Below are 26671 nucleotides of genomic sequence, written 5' to 3' on the forward strand. Positions count from 1 at the left end.
AGAAGGGCCCTGGGGAAGACTCGGTGGTAAAGTTAAAGTTGATGTATTTTATTATTTTATGGAATTTGATTGCCCATGCATGTTTGCAACCATTGCAACTGTCAGATTGTGTTTCTCTATCGTTCGTCATATTAAAAACTGTTTTACATGAATAGATGCTCAACATCACTAATCATCAGGGAAATGAAAATCAAAACCACAATAACATATCAACTTCCACCTTTCAAGATGGCTATTATTAACAAGTGTTGGTGAGGATGTAGAGAAAAGGGAATGCTTGTGCACTGTTGGTGGAAATGTAAATTGGTTCAGTCACTATGGAAAACAGTATGGAGGTTCCTCAAAAAATAAAAATAGAACTACTATATGATGCAGCAACCCCACTTCTGATATGTCTCCAAAGGAAATGAAATCAGTACCTTGAAGAGACATCTGCACTTTCATGTTCATTGCAACATTACTCACAATAGTCAAGATATGGAAAGAACCTAAACATCCATTGACAGATGAAAGGATAAAGAAAATTTAAGATAGATAGATAGATGATAGATAGATAGATCGATAATGGAATATTATTCAGCCTTAAAAAAAGAAGGAAATCTTATCATTTGCAACAATGTAGGCAAACATGAAGGACATTATGCAAAGTGAAATAAGCCAGACACAAAGGTCAAATTCTGCCTGATTTCACTTATATATGGAATATAAAGAAGGCAAATTCATAAAAGTAGAGAGCAGAATCATGGTTGCCAAGAGCTCCAGTTGGGTGGAGGGAATAGGGAGATGTTGGTCAAAGGGTACAAAGTTTCACTTATTCAGGATAAATAAGTTCTGGAGATCTAATGAACAACAGCATCTTGACAATAGTTAACATTATTGTACACTTGAAAGTTTTCTAAGAGGATAAATCTTAAATCTTCTCACATTAAATTAAATTTTCACACACACACAAATAACTATGTAGAGATGATAGATAAGTTATTTAACATGATTGTGGTGATCTTTCACAATGTTTACATATATATAAAAACATCAAGTTGTGGGCCTTAAATATATGCAATTTCTATGTGTTAAAGATATCTCTATAGGGCTTCCCTGGTGGCGCAGTGGTTGAGAATCTGCCTGCTAATGCAGGGGACACGGGTTCGAGCCCTGGTCTGGGAAGATCCCACATGCCGCGGAGCAACTAGGCCCGTGTGCCACAACTACTGAGCCTGCGCATCTGGAACCTGTGCTCCACAACAAGAGAGGCCGTGATAGTGAGAGGCCCGCGCACCGCGATGAAGAGTGGCCCCTGCTTGCCACACTAGAGAAAGCCCTCGCACAGAAACGAAGACCCAAAACAGTCCAAAATAAATTAATTAATTAAAAAAAAAAAAAAGATATCTCTATAAAGTTGTTAATAAATAAATACTAATCCTAGCTTTGTGTTTTCTAAAAATTTTAAATCTCCCCACAATCATTCACTGATTGAGCATCCAAAACCAAGAAGAGCCAAGACAACTCTTCACTATAATATCAATCTATTAATCCCACCAAAGAGGAAATTAGATAAATTTGATGTTTCTTATCTTAATGAAATCTTCCCTACCAGAATGTAAGCAACTCACAGGCAGGCAGGGAGTTTTATTTGTTCGATTTATTTATCTATCCTGAGTCCCTAGAACAGTGTCTGGGACATAGCCTCCGTAAATATTTGTTTAATGAATGAACTTTTTTCACTGTTAATTCACAGAACTTAGCAGAATGTTTGGCTTATAACACCCACTTAGCAGGTGGGTAGAGTGACTCTGCCCCTTTTACAGATAAAATGTGGCAAAGGTTGTAAATTTATAATTGTCATTTGTTGGATGAATGAGGTGGGAGGAAAGGAGCTACATTTACTGAATTATTTCAGGCAGAAGTGTCCTGAGTTCTGATGCCACAGGAAAAGAATTATTGGTTGCTTTGCTACAATAACATATTTTACAAATTTCAGTTCATCTGCATTTCCCTGCTCTGTGTCTACTTCATCTGCTCTGTGTCTGGTTTCTGGTTCAGTCAACTTTTTATATCTTGGCCTCATGCAGACAGTAATATCTGCTTCTGGAATCACTATTTCTTTATTATTAAGCCTTCAAATGGCCTTTGAGACGTCATTACTGTATTTTTTTAATAGATCTTCATTGGAGTATAATTGTTTCACAATACTGCGTTAGTTTCTGTTGTAAACCAAAGCGAGCCAGCCATATGCATACATATGTCCCCATATGCCCTCCCTCTTGAGCCTCCCTCCCATCCTCCCTATCCCACCCCTCTAGGTCATCGCAAAGCACCGAGCTGATCTCCCTGTGCTATGCTGCTGCTTCCCACCAGCTGTCTATTTCACATTCGGTCGTGTATATATGTCAATGCTACTCTCCCTTCACCCCAGCTTCCCCCTCCCACCCCGTGTCCTCAAGTCCATAGAAACAAATGACAATGAAAACACGATGACCCAAAACCTATGGGATGCAGCAGAAGCAGTTCTAAGAGAGAAGTTTATAGCAATTCAATCTCACCTCAAGAAACTCTAAAATAAACAACCTAACCCTACACTTAAAACAACTAGAGAAAGAACAAAGAAAACCCAAAGTCAGTGGAAGGAAAGAGATCATAAAGATGAGAGAAAAAATAAATGAAATAGAAACAAAGGAAACAATAGCAAAGATCAATAAAACTAAAATCTGGTTCTTTGAGAAGATAAACAAAATTGATAAACCCTTAGCCAGGCTCATCAAGGAAGAAAGGGAGAGGACACAAATCAATAAAGTTAGAAATGAAAAAAGAGAAATCACAACTGACACCGCAGAAATACAAAGGATTATAAGAGAATACTACAAACAACTCTATGACAATAAAATGGACAACCATGAAGAAATGGACAAGTTCTTGGAAAGGTACAATTTTCCAAGACTGAACCAGGAAGAATTAGAAAATATAAACAAACCTATCACAAGTAATGAAATTGAAACCATAATTTAAAATCTTCCAACAAACAAAAGTCCAGGACCAGGTGGCTTCACAGGCAAATTCTATCAAACATTTAGAGAAGAGCTAACACCCATCCTTCTCAAACTCTTCCAAAAAACTGCAGAGAGAGAAACACTCCCTAATTAATTCTACAAAGCCACCATCACCCTGATACCAAAACCAGAAAAAGATGTCACAGAAAAAGAGACGTCATTATTTTAATGGGCAGCAGTAGCCGTACTCTCCCTCCACGTGACTACTTTGTCACTCACTCCTGGGTCCAAAGTAAAAGCCCAGTAATCATTAGAGCTAAACATTTCTGAGTGCTAATTATTCTCTGGGGTGATGGGGAACCAGGCCAACAACCCATTGCCAGAGCCTTATTCACAGTCCCCTGCCTTATTCTCCTTGAGCTTTCCCTGATCTAGGTCCAGGAAGACTTCCTTTTGTTTTGGTGGGCAGCCTTCCACTTTAAGAAACCCTTCATTGGCAGTAAAGCACACACAAACAGACCAAGCCTTGTACTAAAATATTGTGTTTAAAACACAAATTTCCAACTGAGAGAGTTGGGTTCGAATTCTGGCTGTCATTTTATTCATGTAGACATACAACAAGTTTTAAATCTCTTAAACATCAATCTCCTCACTTGCAAAACTGGTGTAATCATATAATACCTACCTCAAATGGGTTGGTGTGATCCTGAAATGAGATGTGAATAAAAAGGTCTCAGCATAGAGACTAATGAAAAAAAAATCACTCAATGATTGTTAACTGGTAACATGATTAACTCTGCATCTAGGGTCATGGTCAAGAGCGCTTTCCTTTCTATCTGACTTTTTACTGTGACTCATTTTCATTGTGATGAAAACAGCTCCTCGACTCTTTAATATGTTGGGTGCTACTCCAAGCACTGCCATGACCTGGATGGGTCGCTGTGGGCAAGTCAGTTAACTCCTCCCCCCCACCCCCGCTGGGCCTGAGGAAATTGGGCTCCCTCTCCAAGGATTCCTCAAACTCTGAAAGTCTGAAATTTTGAGACATTGATTTCTTGTTTTTTGAAACTTTTTCTATAGGAATACAGTTTACAAAAAGGAGTTCATCTGTTTCATGGAAATCAAGTTAGCAATCTTCAGTCTGAAAATAAAAATTGATTGACAGAAATATCTTCTAAGTGAAGGAATATAATTACTGAGACTCTTGACACACACGGTAGTAAGCAAATTGAGGGAAAAAAATTAAGCAGTGGAGATTGTTCAAAGCAAAGAAGGTAAGTGACCCCCTGAAGAGACTGCAAAGGAAAGAAGGCAAGAAGTTCTTGTCAAGAGAAGCATTCTTCTCTAGGCTTGGAGATAAACTGGTCCAGGAGATCCTGAGGCTAGGGAAGTCAAGCCCAACTAACTATGAATGAGTTTTGATACTGAATTCAGATCTGGGATAATTTAAAGGTAAACTCGTAATTATGATCTATTCATTTTCTTGGGATTAGAAAAGGCCAATAAAAGAGGATGGTAATAGATTTCATCCGCCATGTCAACTCTGATCATAGTGATAATGATTATCTACAAAGAAGCTTAAGAATAGGGCTTCCGGGCTTCCCTGGTGGCGCAGTGGTTGAGAGTCCGCCTGCCGATGCAGGGGACACGGGTTCGTGCCCCGGTCCGGGAAGATCCCACGTGCCGCGGAGCGGCTGGGCCCGTGAGCCATGGCCGCTGAGCCTGCGTGTCTGGAGCCTGTGCTCCGCAACGGGAGAGGCCACAACAGTGAGAGAGGACCGCGTACTGCAAAAAAAAAAAGAAGAAGCTTAAGAATAAAGAGCAAATTATGAATTAGCAAAGCCTGCACTGGACAGGAAAATGTAGAGTAGGGACACTCAATGTATTTGTCAGCCTATGCTATGAGAAATTTAAGAATGAAGAAGAAAGTTGCCTTATTTAACTCACCTGGATATAACTGTAAACTCTCCATACCCTTACTTTAAAATATAAAATTTCAAATATGATGAAATTTAAGAATTTAAAGCAGTTTAGGGACTTCCCTGGCAGTCCAGTGGTTAAAACTTCACCTTCCAATGCAGGGGGTGTGGGTTTGATCCCTGGTTGGGGAGCTAAGATCCTACATGCCTCTTGACCAAAAAGCCAAAACATAAAACAAAAGCAGTATTGTAACAAATTCAATAAAGACTTTAAACAATGGTCACATCAAAAAAACTTAAAAAAAAGAATTTAAAGCAGTTTAAGCAAACATCAAAAAGTATTAAAGCAAATAGTACAAAAAAAGCAAGTAAACTCCACAGAGAATTACAAATATTTAGGAGACATTTCTTTGAAATTCAACCCAAAATTCATCTCACTAAGATCCTATGCATCTTAGAGTTTGTTTGCTGACAGCTCCTCCTAAAATAGGATTTGCTTTCATGTTTGTTAAACATTTTAGCATACCTAGTTTATTAAGGATACTTTAATTGTTTCGAAGCAAAGCCCAGAGAAAAATCCAGAGGTGCTTGGAAATAAAATACAATCTTGATTCTCAAATTGGAGTTTAAAAATTATCTCAGTTTCTATTTCTTCCACTGGGGATGAGTAAAAACATTAACCTTATACAGATTCAAAGTCTTTTCACTTATTCCAAAGATAAGGTACAAGATTAAAATACATTTAGAAGTTTAGGAGGTCTTTAAAATATATATGCAAGAGGAAAGTACTAAGCTAGAAGTCATAGAAACTAAGTTCCAGTTCTCATCCTACTGTGGGGGATTAGGCTCTTGGCCTCTCTGGACCTGTTTTTAACTCTGAAACAAAAGAGCTAAAGTAGAAGACCTTAAGAACCCAAACAGTATGGTTACAACTGAGATAACTATTAACAAACCATTATCCTCAGAGATGCCTACTAATTTAGCCCCACTATGGAATGTTGCTACCACCTGGTAGAAGTATGCCTAAATTGTAGGGTGAGTTTTAAGAGGTGACTGGGGGACTAAAATCCACATGAGAACCCAGCATTGCAGTAGTAATTGACCTTCCTCAAAAATATTATATGCTCATCATGCTCTAAGCACTCTACCATGAGCTCCTCAAGTACCTGAGCTTGATACTTTCATGCAGTTTAATTCGGGGAAAGAAACCAGACCAGGGAGATGGGGAATTTACTGAGTATATTGTAAGTGTTGAATAACATTAATAAACAAATATATTCTCAGAAGGATAATGTAATTGAGAACAGGTAAGTTACAAACTCACATTCACAGTACCATTTTAAACAAATCATACTGTTTAATTCTTAAAAAGAGGCATCAAGACATAATGAAAGAACAGTCTCAAAGAGTGGGCATCATAGTTTCAAAAGAAAAAAGTGGTAATGTTATCACATGGCATAGGATTGAATCCTGCCTATTTTCATCTGTGTGGTCTTGTGACCCTCAACTGATCTCACATAAGCCGTTCATTCATCTGTGAGATGCACCTAAATATGTCAACATTGTATATTTGTGGGAGGATCATATGATATACAACCCATATGAAAACCATTATGTAAGAACTATTCAAATAGGACAGATTATCATTTTGATTTTTAAATTCCCATTTGTCTCTGAAGAAATACCTCCAACTGTAATATTCTGATACCAGTTTATTAGAAATGCATGGTAATGTATATTATTATTGTTCCCAGCTAACTATATGTTTTCATTAAATACAAGCTAACTATATGTTTTAATTAAAATGCCAACTAATTTGGACATAGTTTTAAAAAGACTTTCATTTTTCAGGGCTTCCCTGGTGGCACAGTGGTTGAGAGTCCACCTGCCGATGCAGAGAACACGGGTTCATGCCCCGGTCCGGGAAGATCCCACATGCCGTGGAGCGGCTGGGCCCGTGAGCCATGGCCGCTGAGCCTGCACATCCGGAGCCTGTGCTCCGCAACGGGAGAAGCCACAACAGTGAGAAGCCCGTGTACCGCAAAAAAAAGAAGAAGAAAAAAACCCTTTCATTTTCAGAAAATCTTGGCAGAGTGATTTTTGTTAAACAATTACCTTTGCTATCACTGTCAATTTTTTATTATTATGAGATTAATATTATTAGGAACACTAATTACTTATGAATAATGTGAACATTATACTTCTGGAAAACATTAGAGTATATTAGACTCTTTGGAATTACTAGATAAGACTTAAACTCAAAATGAGCCATTAGGAAATTATGTGTTGATTAACAAATAAAATGAAAATTCCTTAACCATTGATATAGTGAAAATTGCAGCAAAAATTTTAAATAACAACGTGTTGACTGGAATGAAATTCAGGTTTACACACAAAAATCTGATGAGCCTGTTCATCACTATTACAATCAACTTCAGATTATTTTTAAAGAAAATTCTGGTCTTCCTTCAGATGTTAATTCCACTTGGGCAGCTTTAACTCTATGTTTATTTACGGGCTGAACTGGGACCTTTCTCTTCTAGTAAAAAGGACCAGGATGGAATGAGAAACTATGTCCACCCCAGATTTAGTTAATCGGGCAAACCAGCTCTCTCATACACTAGATGAGTCACCTAAGAGAAAGACCACCATAATTTTTAACCTTCAACTCTAGTAAATGAAGCCAAACCCTCCTAGTTTCTGTTATTGTAAAGAGCCAGGACATTGGAAAAAATATTGTTATAAATCTAAGTACTTTCAGCTCTCTAACAAATCTTTCCAGCATCCTCCCAATTCTCCATGATGAGGCTCCAAGGAACTACAGGGGCTCTTCTCAACCCTCCCTCTTAATTGGCTTGGAGAAACATTTCTCCAGATTGGAGATGAATCTCTTCCAGTCCTAAATGACACCAGAGCCACATTCTTGGTGCTCAACTCTGCTATTATAAAACAGCCCCTGCCTTGGAGTCCTAAAACAGTTCAAATAGTGGGGATCTCTAATGAACCTCAAGAGGTTCCTGTCTCTGAACCTATCCCTTATTGTTTAAGTCCTTTGTGAGATACACACCCGCTTTTCCTTAGTTCCTCCACCCCACCCGTTTATTAGGCTGAGAGTTCTTAGAGAAGGATCATGCTTGAATTTCTTTCTCCCAAAAGGGGGAAATAATCCTAGAATTTGACAGTAGTCATCAAACTAACCAACCAGGTAAATTAAATGACACTTTGACATCTGAGGTACACAAGAAGATGGCGGAAGAGTAACACGCGGAGATCACCTTCCTCCCCACAGATACACCAGAAATAGAGCTACACGTGGAACAACTCCTACAGAACACCTACTGAACGCTGGCAGAAGACCTCAGACCTCCCAAAAGGCAGGAAACTCCCCACGTACCTGGGTAGGGCAAAGAGGAGAGATTCCCGCACAGAGGATCAGTGCCAACCGGCACTCACCAGCCCGAGAGGCTTGTCTGCTCGCCCGCCAGGGTGGGCGGTGCTGAGAGCTGAGGCTCGGGCTTCAGTCGGAGCGCAGGGAGAGGACCGGGGCTGGCGGCATGAACACAACCTGAAGGGGCTAATGCGCCACAGCTAGCCGGGAGGGAGTCCGGGAAGAAGTCTGGAGCTGCCGAAGAGGCAAGGGACTTTTTCTTCCCTCTTTGTTTCCTGGTGCGCGAGGAGAGGGGATTCAGAGCGCTGCTTAAAGGAGCTCCAGAGACAGGCGCGAGCCGCGGCTGAAAACGCGGACCCCAGAGACGGGCGTGGGACGCTGGGGCTGCTGCCGCTGCCACGACGCCTGTGTGCGAGCGCAGGTCACTGTCCACGCCCCCCTTCCGGGGAGTCTGTGCAGCCCGTCACTGCCAGGGTCCCGGGATCCAGGGACGGCTTCCCTGGAAGAACGCACGGTGCGCCTCGGGCTGGTGCAACGTCACGCCGGCCTCTGCTGCTGCAGGCTCACCCCGCACTCCGTGCCCCTCCCTCCTCCCCGGCCTGAGTGAGCCAGAGTCCCCAAAGCGGCTGCTCCTTTAACCCTGTCCTGTCTGACGGAAGAACAGACGCCCTCCGGCGACCTACACGGAGAGGTGGGGCCAAATCCAAAGCTGAGACCCGGGAGCTGTGAGAACAAAGAAGAGAAAGGGAAATCTCTCCCAGCAGCCTCAGAAGCAGTGGATTAAAGCTCCACAGTCAACTTGATGTACCCTGCATCTGTGGAATACATGAATAGACAACGAATCATCCCAAATTGAGGAGCCAGGAGTCAGTGCTGTGCCTCTGAGGCAGGAGAGCCAACTTCAGGACACTGGTCCACAAGAGACCTCCCAGCTCCACATAATATCAAACGGCGAAAATCTTCCAGAGATCTCCATCTCAACACCAGCACCCAGCTTCACTCAACGACCAGCAAGCTACAGTGCTGGACACCCTATGCCAAACAACTAGCAAGACAGTAACACAATGCCACCCATTAGCAGAGAGGCTGCCTAAAATCATAAAAGTCCAGAGACACCCCAAAACACACCACCAGACGTGGACCTGCCCACCAGAAAGACAAGATCCAGCCTCATCCACCAGAACACAGTCACTAGCCCCCTCCACCAGGAAGCCTGCCCAACCCACTGAACCAACCTTAGCCACTGGGGACAGACACCAAAAACAATGGGAACTATGAACCTGCAGCCTGCAAAAAGGAGACCCCAAACACAGTAAGAAGCAAAATGAGAAGACAGGAAAACACACAGCAGGAGAAGGAGCAAGATAAAAACCCACCAGACCTAACAAATGAAGAGGAAATAGGCAGTCTACCTGAAAAAGAATTCAGAATAATGATAGTAAAGATGATCCAAAATCTTGGAAATAGAATAGAGAAAATGCAAGAAACATTTAACAAGGACCTAGAAGAACTAAAGATGAATCAAGCATCGATTAAAAACACAATAAATGAAATGAAAAATACTCTAGATGGGATCAATAGCAGAATAACTGAGGCAGAAAAACGGATAAGTGACGTGGAAGATAAAATAGTGGAAATAACTACTGCAGATCAGAAGAAAGAAAAAAGAATGAAAAGAACAGAGGACAGTCTCAGAGACCTCTGGGACAACATTAAACGCACCAACATTCGAATTATAGGGGTTCCAGAAGAAGAAGAGAAAAAGAAAGGGACTGAGAAAATATTTGAAGAGATTATAGTTGAAAACTTCCCTAATATGGGAAAGGAAATAGTCAGTCAAGTCCAGGAGGCACAGGGAGTCCCATACAGGATAAATCCAAGGAGAAATACACCAAGACACATATTAATCAAACTGTCAAAAATTAAATACAAAGAAAAAATATTAAAAGCAGCAAGGGAAAAGCAACAAATAACACACAAGGGAATCCCCATCAGATTAACAGCTGATCTTTCAGCAGAAACTCTGCAAGCCAGAAGGGAGTGGCAGGACATATATAAAGTGATGGAGAAAAACCTGCAACCAAGATTACTCTACCCAGCAAGGATCTCATTCAGATTTGATGGAGAAATTAAAACATTTACAGACAAGCAAAAGCTGAGAGAGTTCAGCACCACCAAACCAGCTTTACAACAAATGCTAAAGGAACTTCTCTAGGCAAGAAACACAACAGAAGGAAAAGACCTACAATAACGAACCCAAAACAATTAAGAAAATGGGAATAGGAACATACATATCGATAATTACCTTAAATGTAAATGGACTAAATGCTCCCACCAAAAGACACAGATTGGCTGAATGGATACAAAAACAAGACCCATATATATGCTGTCTACAAGAGACCCACTTCAGACCTAGAGACACATACAGACTGAAAGTAAGGGGATGGAAAAAGATATTCCATGCAAATGGAAACCAAAAGAAAGCTGGAGTAGCAATTCTCATATCAGACAAAATAGACTTTAAAATATAGACTACTAGAAGAGACAAAGAAGGACACTACATAATGATCAAGGGATCAATCCAAGAAGAAGACATAACAATTGTAAATATTTATGCACCCAACATAGGAGCACCTCAATACATAAGGCAAATACTAACAGCCATAAAAGGGGAAATCGACAGTAACACATTCATAGTAGTGGCCTTTAACACCCCACTTTCACCAATGGACAGATCATCCAAAATGAAAATAAATAAGGAAACACAAGCTTTAAATGATACATTAAACAAGATGGACTTAATTGATATTTATAGGACATTCCATCCAAAAACAACAGAATACACATTTTTCTCAAGTGCTCATGGAACATTCTCCAGGATAGATCATACCTTGGGTCACAAATCAAGCCTTGGTAAATTTAAGAAAATTGAAATTGTATCAAGTATCTTTTCTGACCACAATGCTATGAGACTAGATATCAATTACAGGAAAAGATCTGTAAAAAATACAGACACATGGAGGCTAAACAATACACTACTTAATAGTGAAGTGATCACTGAAGAAATCAAAGAGGAAATTAAAAAATACCTAGAAACAAATGACAATGGAGACACGACAACCCAAAACCTATGGGATGCAGCAAAAGCAGTTCTAAGAGGGAAGTTTATAGCAATACAATCCCACCTTAAGAAACAGGCAACATCTCGAAAAAACAACCTAACCTTGTACCTAAAGCAATTAGAGAAAGAAGAACAAAAACACCCCAAAGTTAGCAGAAGGAAAGAAATCATAAAAATCAGATCAGAAATAAATGAAAAAGAAATGAAAGAAATGATAGCAAAGATCAATAAAACTAAAAGCTGGTTCTTTGAGAAGATAAACAAAATTGATAAACCATTAGCCAGACTCATCAAGAAAAAAAGGGAGAAGACTCAAATCAATAGAATTAGAAATGAAAAAGGAGAAGTAACAACTGACACTGCAGAAATACAAAAGATCATGAGAGATTACTACAAGCAATTCTATGCCAATAAAATGGACAACCTGGAAGAAATGGACAAATTCTTAGAAATGCACAACCTGCCAAGACTGAATCAGGAAGAAATAGAAAATATGAACAGACCAATCACAAGCACTGAAATTGAAACTGTGATAAAAAATCTTCCAACAAACAAAAGCCCAGGACCAGATATTGGCATATAATTTACTTTTTTTTTTTTTTTTTTGCGGTACACGGGCCTCTCACTGCTGTGGTCTCTCCCATTGTGGAGCACAGGCTCCGGACGCGCAGGCTCAGCGGCCATGGCTCACGGGCCCAGCTGCTCCGTGGCATATGGGATCTTCCCGGACTGGGACACGAACCCACATCCCCTGCATCAGCAGGCGGACTCTCAACTACTGCGCCACCAGGGAAGCCCTGAAGTTCAGGTTCTTTATGTCTCAGCGGAGAAAGAATTCAGTGAGAGGCAAAGTGATAGGTAAGAAGTGGATTTACTTAGAGAAATATACACTCCATAGACAGAGTGTGGGCCGTCTCAGAAGGCGAGAGGACCCAAATATGGGGTCGCTAGTTTTTATGGACTGGGTAACGTTTTTTCCTTTGTTTCTTTTTTTTTTTTTTTTGGCCTTGGCATGCAGGATCTTAGTTCCCTGACCAGCTATCAAACCCATGCCCCCTGCAGTGGAGGCATGGAATCCTAATCACTGGACCACCAGGGAGTTCTTTGGCTGAGTAATTTCATAGGCTAATGAGTGGGAGGATTTTTCTAACTGTTTTGGGGAAGGGGCAGGGACTTCCAGGAACTGGGCCACCGCCCACTTTTTGGCCTTTCACGGTTGGCCTCAGAACTGTCACGGTGCCTGTGGGCATGTCATTTAGATGCTAATGTATTACAATGAGCATATAATGAGGCTCAAGGTCCACTGGAAGTCAAATCTCTAAATCCATTCCCAGTATTATCTCACTAGGGATTAATTTCAGGTGGTCTACTGGCGCAGCCAAAGGCACCAGGTGTCATCCCAGAGTGGAAGAGAGGTAGGACAGGAAAGCTGCACTGGGTGCATGTGAGGGAGGTAAATCCAAGTCCGGGGTGTAAAGGTAGCCCAGAGACCCAGGTACAGAAGGGTGGAACACTTCAGCAAGGTGGCAGGGGCAACACAAGGCAGGTGCTATTGACAAAATTCACATTTGCTCATGTCTGATCCTGGACTCATGGATGCTTTACTAAAGTTGGAAGATCTTTTAAAAATCTACATTTGCTTCTTTGGGGTGGTTGTTACTTCCTACCTAGAATTAAAATCATTCACCACACTTTTGACTTCAGCCTTGAATTTTGTACCTAATTACCCATGTAACAAAAACATCAAAAACAATTCAAGCTTCCCTTGGAACCAAAGAATACAGAATCATATTCTGCCATAACTAGTATGTTCCTTTATCAACAGTAGCAGCTACTTTCTTCCTTGTGAATCATTTTTTATTACCAAAAAAGAAAACCAAAAAACTTCCCTTCCACGTACCTTTTTTAGCATTTAGTCTTTACTTTCTAGAGGCAAATAGTGAATTGAGGATTCACAAGAGACTAGTTCCAGGAAAAAAAAAATACACACACACATGTATACACACTTTTTACTTTGAGACTATCTCAGGATACACACACATACACACACACACACGCACACACACTCACACACACTTACTTTTAAGAGACAATTAATTGATTACTGGGTTCCTAAAAGACCACAGTGGTTTGGAGAGAAGCACTATACATTAAAATCTATTTCCCTTGAAAATGTGTTCCTTCTCCTTCCATGTAATGAGAACGTGTTGCTTGACAACAATCTTTTAACATATGGATTCTAACACAGGGTATTTGCGTTTTGGCTAAATCGTTCAACATCTCCCACCTTGGGAGATGCTGGGAAGCTGTATTTCTAAAGAACCTCTTACATTTAGGAGCAGTGTCTACAGAGCAAAATGTTTCATAATGTCTTCTCACCACTAGAGGGACCTATTCCTTTTCCATGATTCTCCCTTTGGCAGACGTTTAAGAATTTAACTGAGATTTTTATTTCCAAAGACGAAGCCTCAAAACCTATAGGTCGAATGAAAAAAAAAAAGAAAAGAAAAAAACACAACCTAAAAGTGGAGAATTATGTTTTATTCAGTGGACTTACCGAGGACTTAAGCCTGAGATACAGCCTCTCAGATAGCTCAGAGGGACTGTTCTGAAGAGGTAAGAGAGAGCCATGATATATTGGAGTTTTTGCAAAAAAACAAAACAAAAACAAAAAAACACAGTCAAACATCAAAAGAGTACTGGTGATTAAAGAAATAGACATCTCAAGTTAATGAATTTAGCACCTTTCTGTGTATGAGAAAATGCAAGAGTCTGGGCTTACTGAAATCATTCCTTTGATCTGCACCTTAATTGTCTGGGGCCAGTGTGTGACCTTGGGCCATTATGTAACTTCTCTGTGCTTCCTCTTAGTCGTTTGTAAAATGGGTTAGATAATAATGACTATTCAAGATTTCCACTATTATTGTTCTACATAGTGATCCACCCCAAAACCAGTGACCAAGGAATTCCACTACGGTATCGGTCTGTAAGACTGAATACAATTTAATCGCTCATCAAAAAGCACAGACTAAAGAATTAGGATATATCCAAACACCGGAAGTGAAAAGATGAGTGAAGGCTTAAGAAGGAAATAGAAAGATTTCTAGAATATTGTTGGGGTGGAGCAGTACCTCTGGCAACGCTACCTTTGTACACTAAACATAAGTGATTTATAAAGAAAATGTACAGTTATACTGCTGATCCGGGGCCCCAGATTCAGCTGTTGGCTGGAACAAACAGTAAATGGGGCTGGGGCGTCGGCAGCATTCAGTTTTCTCAGGCTGACACTTTCACTGAAACTAGAGTCACTTTTGGGATGCAGCCTTGAGCTGCTAAAAACGCTATTAGTGTCAACTGTTTTTTCAAGTCTTATAGGCCGCCTAGTTGAGAGGAGGGCTCAGAGGAGCCCAGCTAGAGTTTAGTCAAAGAGAAATTCTTTGCTAGAGGGAAACAGCACCGTAAAACACGTGGGGCTGCTTGAATTCTCCACCATGAGCATATAATTTTTCAAAAAGTTTTTTTAATTTAAATAAAAGTACGAGGTCAGTGGACTTGGAAGTAATCAACAAAGGAGAGAGGTGACCTTCGGGATAACCCCTAACTGAGTGGTGGCAGCAACACTGAAAGATGGCAAAGCAGGGTTTAGAAGGAGCGGGATCCGGATTCCTACCCAGGCACCTGGAGGCGGAACTGCGGGAGGGGTGAGGGGTAGTCGGGAGCGCGCAGGCGCAGAGACGCGCGATGACCTGAGCAGGGCGGAGCCGCTTGCACCTCCCTAGTGGCGCCACGAGGGGGCAGCCTTGGTGGCCGATGTGCGCGGGCACCTCTGGAGCCTAGCCTGCGCTTCGGGGAGCAGCGCGGAGCCCGGTTGGAACCGGCAGCGTCTCCCACTTCCTGGAGTAAAACTCAAGTTCCGGCTGGCAAAAAGAAACGTTAAAATATCCCTGAAAAAGGGTAAATGTGTATTGTGGTTCCACTGGGGCTCGAACCCAGGACCTTCTGCGTGTAAAGCAGACGTGATAACCGCTACACTATGGAACCTCCCGCTGCAGACTTTTGCCAGGAGACAGTAAAGACTTTTTATTCACACAAAGACTTTTTCTTCCTGATGTGTAATGAGGTTGAAAGTTGATGCCTGGCGATCGCTCGCGAGAAGAAACTTTCAAACAGATTTCAGACTTTCAAGCGCAATGTCCATCCACGCTTCTCCTTGGCGACGCGGGCTCCCCAGTTTGTCCGAGAAAGAAAGCGTGGCCCGACGTGCCGGCGACCGTCCCCCAGACAGACGCCACTCCTGCCTTGATGTAAGCAACGCGGAAGATGCTTGGTCGCCGGGCTCTGTGGCGCAATGGATAGCGCATTGGACTTCTAGATTAGATGGAGGCATTCAAAGGTTGTGGGTTCGAGTCCCACCAGAGTCGCTTTTGTTTTGATAAGGAAAGAGCTAGGAGGAAGACAAACACATTACCTACGATTTCCGATGAGACTCGACCACTTTGAAAAGGAGCCCATTCCAGTTCCCTGTGGTGTCCTCAGACGTGACTGTTAGGAATCCTGCTACTTGAGTCTTCATCGCTTACGTGTGGCTCCAGTTTTTGGTGACTGGACATGAGGAAATCACAGGATGTGATGAAAGTTACCGAGTTTCCCATCCCCCCATCCCCCCATCCCCGTATTCTTTTACATAAGGCATAAAGTTTTTAAATTGTTGTGCAACTTTTCGTAGCTCAGTATTCTCAGGTTATGTAAAAATAAACCCAAGACTAGCGGATACCAGAATGGCCGAGTGGTTAAGGCGTTGGACTTAAGATCCAATGGATTTATATCCTCGTGGGTTCGAACCCCACTTCTGGTACAAATGAGCTTGCTTTTCTGAACATAATATAAGTCATTTTTTTCCGAATTCCTGAGGATTTAACGATTGTGAGCTGTTCATTTCGCAGTCTGAGGCGTCCAGCCTGAGTGGTTAAGTGGCAGTGACCTTTTAATCTGAAAGTTTATAGCAGACGTAGAAAGTGTAGCAATAGCTTCAGAACCGATGGTTTGGAAGGTAAAAAGTAAACGTCTGCGTGAAACTATACAAAGTATACTTTGTAGGGGAGGGGGCGAGAGGTACATTGCGCAGTAAAAACGTTCACTTTTTGAAACAGCGATTATCTAAGATCATGCTATGTGCCAAATACCGTGCTAAACGCTGAGGTTGTGGGAATGCAAAGATTTAAAAGAAAAGAAAGTAAACCAAACAGAAGATAACATTAAGAAAAGAAAAAAAAAATAGAAGGTCCTTAACCGACAAGGTTTTTGTCCAGAAGCACTTACAGGACAGAGGGAAGAGGTGGTTCATAAACAAGCAAATAAATAGGAGGATTTCAAATGGCGATAAGCTCTTATAAAGAATTAAGTGGGGTGGCACGATAGAGTGGCATAGAACTTTTTCAGGACAAACTTATTCCATTTGATTATGGAAATCATTCACCTTGACAGGAATGTTCTCCCCTCTCTCTACCAAACAAAAACTTCCAAGGACCAGTTCTGACCCCTCCTCCTCCACGAAAAGCCTTCCCTGACCCCTGGCCCTCAGTCAACTGTCCATTCATTCATTCAGCAGTTTTTGAGAGCTTGCTTGGATAACAGTGGAGATGTACAGAGAGGTCCTGTCCTCACAGCAGAAGCATTCTAGGAGGAAAGACAGACCATTAAACAGGTGTTGAAGGCAGGTTGTGGGGGGAGCAGCAATACGGACCATCTCAGAGTCCTCGGGACCCAACCCCCTCTGGAGAAGATCAAGCAGAGATCTCTGCGGCAAGTTCTGATCCCTGTCTTTAAGGATCAGAGGGAACTTCCCAAACCAAAGAACTTAGAAAGTGGGAAGAGGGAGCATTTCAAGATGGCGGACGGAGGGATGGAGGGGTGGTGCGTAAGAAAGAGAACAGGATAGTTTGTTAAGTGAAATTACACACAGCTCCAGTTAACTGTCTCTACACTAAGCAGCCCAGTTCCACACCATTAACACTTGATTATACACAGTTTGAGACTTTTGTTCTCAGCGTTCAATGCCTGTCAATCTAGTCTGCCTTAGGGGAACAGGAAACAAATCTTCACGCTCTCCTGCGTTACATTCAAAGCTGAGTACAGAACTGTTGTAGGAAGCTGAGGTTAGACCAAAGGCTTACTAACTCCCCCAGAGGATTGGCTTCATCTTACAGGCAACTTTTTTTTTTTTGGGGGGGGGGCTCTTTTTATTTTTCTTGGCTAAATCCAGCCATGTCATATGATTCTTAAGGATCCTACATCTTCATTTGTGAAAAGCGCACCCAATTCACTGGTGATTTTTCAATACCAGTGTAGCTGAGCAAACTTTACCACCTCAAAATGTCTCTCTGGCATGCGGATTGTTTAGAGCTGAAAACAATCAAGGCCCAAAAGACTCAGGAAGAAAGTTTGACTTTTGACCTTCTCCCTAACTGCCTAAAGAATGTAGATGAAGGATCTGCTCCAGGAAAGGAGTTACCACCATAGATTACCATAGTACGAACCAGGTGGGTAGACAGGGAGAAACCTAGCAAAGTCTAAAAGTGTTAAAATTCCTCTCTGTGTCCCATGGTCTCTGCATGGCCCAGCAAACCGTGGTTTACCAAACATTTGCTTTTCCATCTTCATGCCAATTGCCTTCTTCCCCTTTGAGGTTCCAAATCACTATCCCCAACATCCTCTTTTGGCTTTAGCTGAAGATAATATTTAAGGTGTGGTTTTCAGACATTTCGGCGAGTGACTTAATTTTCCTGGGTCTCTTCCATGTACACATATTAATAAACTTTTGTTTAATTTTCTTCTGTTAATCTGTCTTGTCAATTTAATTCTTAGACCAGCCAGAACTAAGAAGGATAGAGGGAAAAAGTCCTTGCTCCCCAACACCGGATACTCCCCTCCAAAACCCTGAAGCATGGAGGGAGCCTCTACTGGGAAGGAAATTTGCTTTTCACCTTCCTCTGCTGGGATCTGTAGAAAGCACAGGATCAGGGATGCTTTGATCTAAAGGGCTGCCTACGTGATCTCAGAAGGATGGAATAATCTAACTGTCAATTTTTTTCTTCTTCATTTATTTTATTATGAAAACAATACATGCTTTTTTTTAAATAAATTTATTTATTTTTTTATTTTTGGCTGTGCTGGGTCTTCGTTGCTGTGCGCAGGCTTTCTCTAGTTGTGGCAAGCAGGGGCTACTCTTTGTTGTGGTGCGCGGGCTTCTCATTGCGGTGGCTTCTCTTGTTGCAGAGCATGGGCTCTAGGCACACGGGCTTCAGTAGTTGTGGCACGGGGGCTCAGTAGTTGTGGCTCGCGGGCTCTAGAGCACAGGCTCAGTAGTGGCACACGGGCTTAGTTGCTCTGTAGCATGTGGGATCTTCCTGGACCAGGGCTCGAACCCGTGCCCCCTGCATTGGCAGGCGGATTCTTAACCACTGCACCAACAGGGAAGCCCAATACGTGCTTTTTTAATGCAATACTACAGATGTACGTAAAGGAAACAGTGAGAGACTCTTCTCACACACTTCATTGCCATTCCTCAAAAGGTGGTCATTTTCATCAGATTGTTTTCTACCCTTAAACATCTCTTATGTATATGCAAACAACAAATATACAAATATATATAATTAATTATATATATAATTAAATGATATATATTCATATACACATCGTTTGACTTTTCCGCAAATATTATATCATACATATGGTTCAGCACCTTCTGTCATTTTTGTTTAATATAACATGACTATCTTTCCCTAGTGGATTACTTTTTAAACTTTGTTCAGAGTTCCTGAGGTTACCAACCGGAGCCGGAACCGAGCTCAGTTTCAGCTGATCTCACTCAAAAGTCAGTGTTCAAGAGACACAAGGTTTGGTGCTTTATTCAGGAAGCCGGCAACCTGGGAAGATAGCAAACTAGTGTCCCCCAAACCATCTCCAAGCTGCCAGTTAGAGGGAAAAGGGTTTTATAGGGAAAAACCAGGAAGTTTCAGGGGTGTGCAGGTGTGGGCTATGTGCAGAACAGCACAGACAGCTCCGATAATCATCTCAAAATGATTCATGTGGTGGTCTGGTCGGAATCACCTTGTTTTAAGCACAGTTAATCTTCAACTCCAGGGTCGGTTTGGTTCCACTTCCTTGAGGCGAATTTCTGGAAGTATGCAAGTCATAGATTCAGTACTGCCCAAGATGGAGCAGCTTGTGTCAAGGCTACGGTCTGGTCATCATGCAGTTAGCTTTTTCCCTCTGGTGGTGGTTTTAGTATCTGCAAAACAACTCGGGAATGTGCATCAGACACTGTTGTCTATGTCCTTCAGGGAAGAACTAAAGATTCTGTGACTCCTATCTGTTTACATTGTTACCAGTTCTCCTGGCCCAACTGCTAGCTTTTGTTACTATATGTTCACATTCTTCCAAGCCTTACCTCTTGAGCTAGCTTTTTCTGACTCTTGGGAGGCCTGGGAGACTAAAGCTTTTCTACAAACAAGAGGCAGGTGGAGCACACCAGGTGGAGTTCAGGGTCTCTGTCCCAGGAAGGCCCCCTAGGGTCCTGCTCGGTTACACGGATACATTTCTCCATAAAAGACTGCAGACGTCATCCTTCCCCAACAGAGTTCAGAGTGTCTCTGAAATCCGAGGACAGCTGAAATGGTTATGAGGCTCTACCCCATAGGATTCCTTTCCCTTTCCTTTCAAGGGATCTTATCCAGTGCCTCAATGAATAACATGGCAATGAAGAAACAGGAGTAATGAAAAAATGCGCCTATTAGTGACAACTGAAAAAACACACAACCTAAAACTTGAGAGTTCCGTTTTATTCAGGGACCTTACTGAAGACTATAGCCAGGGAATTGGCCTCTCAGCTCTGAGGAACTGTTCCAGGAAGGTAAGGGAGGGGCCAGGATATATAGGATTTTTTGCTGGGAAAAAAAAACATGTAGTTGAACATCAAATGATTACTGCCAAACACACACACACACACACACACACACACACACAAAACAGACATCTCAAGTTAATTATTTTAGTGCTTTTCTAAGTATGGGAAGACGCAAGGGTCTGGGTTCATTGAAATTATTCCTTTGACATGCATCTTAACTATCTAGGGCCAGTATCCTGTTTTTCTCCATCCTGAATTCCCCTCTGGGCGCACCAACAGAGAAGGTGCAGTGGCTGGTGGCTTGATGGCTGCAACATTCGTTGTTTAGTGGAATGGTAGGCAACATGGGTTGTTTACTGAAATGGCAGGAAACTTTTTGTTTTCTGTGTGTCTACATTAGTTATATTCAGGACACAGCTGCCAGGGTAATGGGACTTCCCAAAAATATAAACTCCAGCCTGATCCAAACCTTTCAATGTTCAGAAAAAATGTTCAGATTCCCTGGCAAAGGTCCTTTTCCTTTTGCTGTTCCCTCTGCTCAAAATTCTCTTCCCAAGCCTTCAGGGCCCCAGTCACCATTGGTAGCTCATCTGGGCATCACCTCCTGCTAGAATACTTGGCAGGACGCTTACTTCTGGTGTTGACCTGCTTCCCACCATCAAAACGCTTGACTTCTGTTTTGCGTGCCTTCCCACCCCACTGAGGACCAGGACCGGGTCTTGGTCCTGGATGGGTTCTGAATAATAAAGATTGGAGACCTAATCAGTTACTCATAAGATTCAACCCGCAAGACCCCCCGGGACTCTTCACAGACCAAGATTGGATTTAGAAATCCAGACGTCCTAAATCTGGAGAATTCCTCCTGGGATGTTCCCTTCAGGATGTGAGGGGCGGGGGCGCTGCTGGCGTGGAAGCATGGTCTGGCAGGCAGTTATTTTCTTTATAGTCTTTCTGTAATGGGATCAGAAAAGATTCTTTCGCCAAACGTCTTCCCGACCTTGATTCTGCAGTTTCACCACTCACGTAATCAACAAAAAGACTCAGGATTTTAATCGAATAGGAAAAGAATAGGGCCACGTGGTCTATTTTCTGCGGATAGACTGGGAGCCACGCTGCCTTTCAGAGCCCGGGTAGCTCAGTCGGTAGAGCATCAGACTTTTAATCTGAGGGTCCAGGGTTCAAGTCCCTGTGCGGGCGGTTATTTTAAACTCCTAAAACAAATTTGAGTGTGTGTCCACACCACTCTCGCTGAGCAGGTGTGAGGTTATGCAGAACACACTTGATTCAGCCCTCCTGGAGTTTACAACCCAGGCCAGACCAACGGTGGATTTTGCAGAAAAAGTGAAAGGTGAGGAAAACAACTGATAACTTTCTCTTCCAACCTGTCTTTTCTCTTCCAACCTTGTATGACAGATACTTTGTCTTCAGATATTTTTGCCTTAAAATTAACATGTATTATTTTATATAGAAAACATCAATAAACATCGTCAGAGTCACGGATGGTAATGCTCCTGGCAGTAAATGTGCAAATTTTGGCACTAAGTGATAATAGTTCACGCACTGTTTATTAAAAGCGCGGTGAGAAAACTGGGGTTCCAAGAAATATTTCAGGTCAACACACGTGCTTATAAATCACATCTTCAGCCGAGAACCATTCTTCACCAAATTTCTAACACGCTGATAGGACCCTGACTTGCGTGTATAGACAAACGTTTTTGAAGTCTTCATGTCTGTCGTCAATGAGAAACACTTGCAAGCCCAGCGTAACTATACTTGGCATCAAACTCAAGACCTTCTATGTGCAGACCAGAAGTGGTGGCCATCACACTATGAAACATCTGACACATAGTCTAAGTGGACTGGGTCCAGGTCATTCCATGATTTGTGATATCTTTAAGAGGTTTAAGCTCTTAGGATCCTCGCAGTGTGTGGGAGCGGGGAGGAAGGTGTGAGCCTTCAGGGGAGACACTGTAAGAAAAGGAAGGTATTCCAGACTCCAGTCCCGTCCAATGATGAGTCAGCAAAAGCCCTGCCGAAACCCGGGATCGAACCAGGGACCTTTAGATCTTCAGTCTAACGCTCTCCCAACTGAGCTATTTCGGCGAGCGTAGCAGACGTTTCGACCCTGTTAAGGAAACTTAAAAGAAAAATATTGAAAAACTTAAGAAAGACTTTCTTTCATCTCTACCTTTCCAATTCCCAATTTCACCTTCCAAATTGCATCTTATTTTAGCTCTGAGATTTCGAGGGCAGTGAGTGAGAAAAAGAATTTCTGTCATGTGGGGAAATTGTCCCAGGCTACATATTGTCTTCCTAAGGCTTTTTCTACGTCTCCCCAGGACCCTAATAAGAGGAAAGACAGCCACCTACTAAGTGCCTACTGTGTGCCCAGCACGTCCTCTACGTGGTGTCCGTTCACTCCCCACCCCCCCACCCCTGCCTTAAGGTTGATATAATATGATAATTTTTAAATGAAATAACTCATTTGCCCTCTAATCATCCAGAACCGAAGCAGAGCTATTCAGCTCCAAAGCTCGAAAGGTCTTGGTAGAGAGAGACTTTGATTTGTCTTTTCCTTTTAATTTTTGGTGTTTTGTTTTGTTTTGCTTTTGCTCAGTTTTCACCCCTTGGTGAAAGGGAGAGGGGGTGAACTTGAGGACAGGAAGGAGGAAAGAAGAGCCAGGAGGTCTCAGCGCTCTCCTCCCCTTGTCCTCTCCTTTCCCCCACCTGGTGTGTTCTTGTTCAGTCAGGAAATGATCGGAGCAAAGAGGCTCCACTTCTCAAGGTTGCCAGAAATGGACTTGATCACTTTCCAGGGGACTTCCTCAGGAAGAAGAAGCAGAATCCGAGTGTTTGCCTCAGCTCCCTTACTTTGTTCCCCTGGAACGCCACCTGAGCGCCATGATTCACTTCCTTCCAGAAAGAATCCGACTCTTCCTTGGGTCGGTGACCGTTGCTGTCGTCTCAGCACATACCAACAAACACAAGTCACATGAATACGGGTTCATGATCTTCACGTACTGGGAACATATGTCTTTGAAATGGTTTCTTACCTGTTTCAGGGTGTCTTTTGTTCCCTCCCTAGACTGAAAGCTCTTTAATAATAATAGCTGCAATGCACTGCATGCTCGCTTTGGGGCAAAGAATCTACTAAGCACCACTGCATGCATTGTTACCTCATTTAATCAGCCCAGGTTTATGAGTGGGATGCTATTACTATTATTCCCTTTCTCCTGATGAGGAAGCTGTGCTTTGGAGAGAAGAAAACTGTGGGTCTGTGCAGGCACAGGGTAAGGCATCCAGCTTGGAGGGTGAAGGGGTGAAGGCCCTGCCTCCCACTTGAGTTCTATGTCCGCCTTCGCCCTGCCCCACCAGTCAGCGTTCTTTGGGTATGTTAGGTACCATCGTCCATCACCCTCTAAGAGGGCAGCTGACTCAATCAGCCCACATCCCCTTCCTGTTAATGAGTTCAAGATCGACTTTCTTCCGTTGCCTGGCAGAAGCAAGGAAGGCTCAGTCTCCAGGTAAGCAAGGATATAACTGGTCCCTTCACCTCACAGGGAAGATTACTTTAGTCTTGGTGAATCCATGCCTGAGCTCTTGTGTCCACAACCCGACTTCCTCAAAACTTCTCAGGAGCCAAATGCTTATTAATTTGTAGTCAGTGGGAGCTAACATTTTTGTTTTTCGAACTCCAGGACACTTCGCATTCCAGCCCCTCAAACACACTCTTTCCCAGCAGGCACCCTCCTTCTCCCACCAGCAGAAGCCGCCATCTCAACCTCAACTTCTCTCTGGATTCAGCGTCACCCTTTGGGGGTTAGCGGAGAGACTGGACCTCGGTAGAGAAGGGGAGCTGCCCTGCTTGGTGCTTCAGTTTCTAGATGGCACCTCTTCCTTTTCAGAGCGCAAAAAAAATTCTCTGGAAGGGTAGCAAGGTGGAGTGGAAGGGTGCAGGATCCGTCCCACAATCCTCAGGCACCCAGAGGGAGGGAACCCGAGAGAGAGGGTCTGCAGGGCTCGCTCACGGAGAGCGAAGGGAGGCGGCGACTGCGGGACTTCCTGAAGGCTTCGTTCCCCTTTCTTTAATTGCAGCAGTAGTTGAGACCAAGCAGCCCAGTCGGCGGCTGCCGAATTAGCCAGCTTATTTAGACCTTACAGCGATGCACTGCAAATCTCCTGGAGGCTTTTGCACAAACGCCCGCGGTGTCTGCCTGGCTTTTACCCCCGGGAAGTGGTTGGAAACGCAGAGTACACGCTCCACATTTCACTCCCTTTTCCAAAGGCAACCGGCTAAAAATCAGAGGCCCCTAAAGCTTGTTCTCACTTTTAAAATATCTGTTAAAAAGCCGATCCGCCCGAACAGGGACTTGAACCCTGGACCCTCAGATTAAAAGTCTGATGCTCTACCGACTGAGCTATCCGGGCTCACGAGAGAGCGGTGTACTCCAAGGAGTGAAAGCTATGTAATCATTTGCGCTGCAGCTAATGGGCGGGATACCGGGTGAGCTTCCGTACTCCTCCTTAGTGTGTGATTCAATCCAATTCCAGTCCAGAGATCTCACGGCGCCGGGCAGGCGAAGTGGGGAGTATGGAAAGAAGGTGATTAAGTCGTTCTCTGGCGGACGAATACAGATTTCTCAAATAAAACAGAACACGTCCTCTTTTATATAGAGACCCCTTGGCAAAAGTGAATCCTGATTTCTGCAAAACCCTGCGGAGGGAGGAGAAGCCGCTTACTCGCTGTCCCCGCCCCTCCGCGATTCCTCGCCCTAAACCCAAAGCGCACAGTGTCGGAGACCACAGTTCAGTGTTAAGGGTACCAAGGTGCTACTTCTCCCGAGAAGCGCGCGACTTTGCAGTTCCTTGTTCCCATCCTAGGCGCCCACGAAACGGATGAGCTGAAAGAGACGATCTGGGATCCAGCCAGAAGTGGTGGCAGCCACCACCGCCCTGGGCTCTGAGAGCGCGCCCGCGCCCCGCTCGCCAACCTCGCCCGCCCCGCCCCCACGGGCCTGGCCTTTGCGCACGCGCGCTCACCCCACTCTGGGTAGGCTGAACCCATCTCCCTCCACTTCCCGCGCGTACACGCCACTATTTTCGTACTACAGATCCCGCCATACCCTTTCAATCCTCTGGGCCTTGGCTCACGGTGTTCCCTCTAACTGGAATGCAACCTCCCTTTCACTTCTTCCCCCTCGTCCCCCCAAAGCACTTTTGAGGACTCAGCTTAACCGCCATCCCACCGGGGAAGCTCTTGGTGACCCGCACCATCCCTGGTCTCCTCCCCTGCACTGTGGAGCTACTATAGAGCTGGTAACAGACCTTTGGGACCGTGTAATCAATGCTTTAATAGAGGAATATATACTTTGGTAACACCGAGGAATGAATAGAAGGTGGGTAGAGCAGAACCTGGCAGGAAAAAAAGACATTAGAACTGTGCCTTGAAAGGTGAGTAGGGGTATGCCAGGCTTGCGAGCTTGGTGATGCAGGCAGACACATCTGTCTTCTTCTCGGAGCTTCTTGCTTGTATCCAAATACTTCCCAAAGGGGTTCCTCAGGCTGGAAACTGGGAAGGGTTTGCCCTTTCAGGGCAAAGGCGCAATATTTCCTAGGAGTATGGTGCCCACCTTCATGGTCCCGAGGTGGTTGACCTTCGTTCAGAGCACTTTTTCCTCGGGAGCAATAATAAAAATCTCACCCTTCCCTCTTACCTGTGTGTAACAGTTTTAAAGCATGCTGTCTGGGTGGATAGAGATTTATTTATTCATTCATTTATTTATTTATTCGTTTATTGATTGATTGGCTCAGGGCATTGTGGGGCCCGTCAAGTCTAGAATCTGTTGGGTTGGCCAACAAGCTGGAAATTCAGGTAAGAGTTGATGTTGCATCTTGAGTCCAGCTTCAGCAGGGCAGCCAGCTGGAGGCTCAGGCAGGCTTTCTGTGTTACAGTCTTCAGGAGAATTCCTTCTTCATCAGGAAACCCCAGGCTTTGTTCTTAAACCTTCACCTGATTGGACGAGGCACACCCACATTATGGAGGGTAATGTGCTTTACTCAGAGTCTACTGATTTAAATGTTAATCACATCTAAAGAATATCTTCACAGCACCACCTAGACTGGCATTTGGGCACCACAGCTAGCCAAATTGACACATAAAATTCACCATCACACGTGCTGACATACATCATGCAAAGTTTGAACTGCCCGATCTATTCATCCACCATTTTGTTTTCCTTCCTTTTGATGATCACTGAATTTTTCAAAGAGTCCCTTAAGCAAAATACATCCTTCCACCCAAGAACGCAAAGTTTTGGGGGCTGAAGCCCCTCATCAGCAGGCATCTTGGCACAG

General features: G+C 43.4%; 1 protein-coding gene across 1 annotated transcript in view; it reads right to left on the minus strand.

Annotated features, from left to right (window-relative positions):
• The window catches only part of LOC308620841 (uncharacterized protein), a gene marked incomplete at both ends in the record, with an annotated part of 52884 nt that extends 36899 nt beyond the window's left edge, over nucleotides 1–15985 (minus strand). The window contains 3 exon segments of the mRNA XM_081240730.1: nucleotides 15083–15306; nucleotides 15600–15780; nucleotides 15885–15985. Coding sequence (XP_081096856.1) covers nucleotides 15083–15306; nucleotides 15600–15780; nucleotides 15885–15985 — 506 coding nt within the window.
• Between the last annotated feature and the right edge of the window lie 10686 nt (nucleotides 15986–26671).

Source organism: Mesoplodon bidens (assembly GCF_964165515.1).
Source record: "Mesoplodon bidens genome assembly, chromosome: 7".
NCBI classification, from domain to species: domain Eukaryota; kingdom Metazoa; phylum Chordata; class Mammalia; order Artiodactyla; family Ziphiidae; genus Mesoplodon; species Mesoplodon bidens.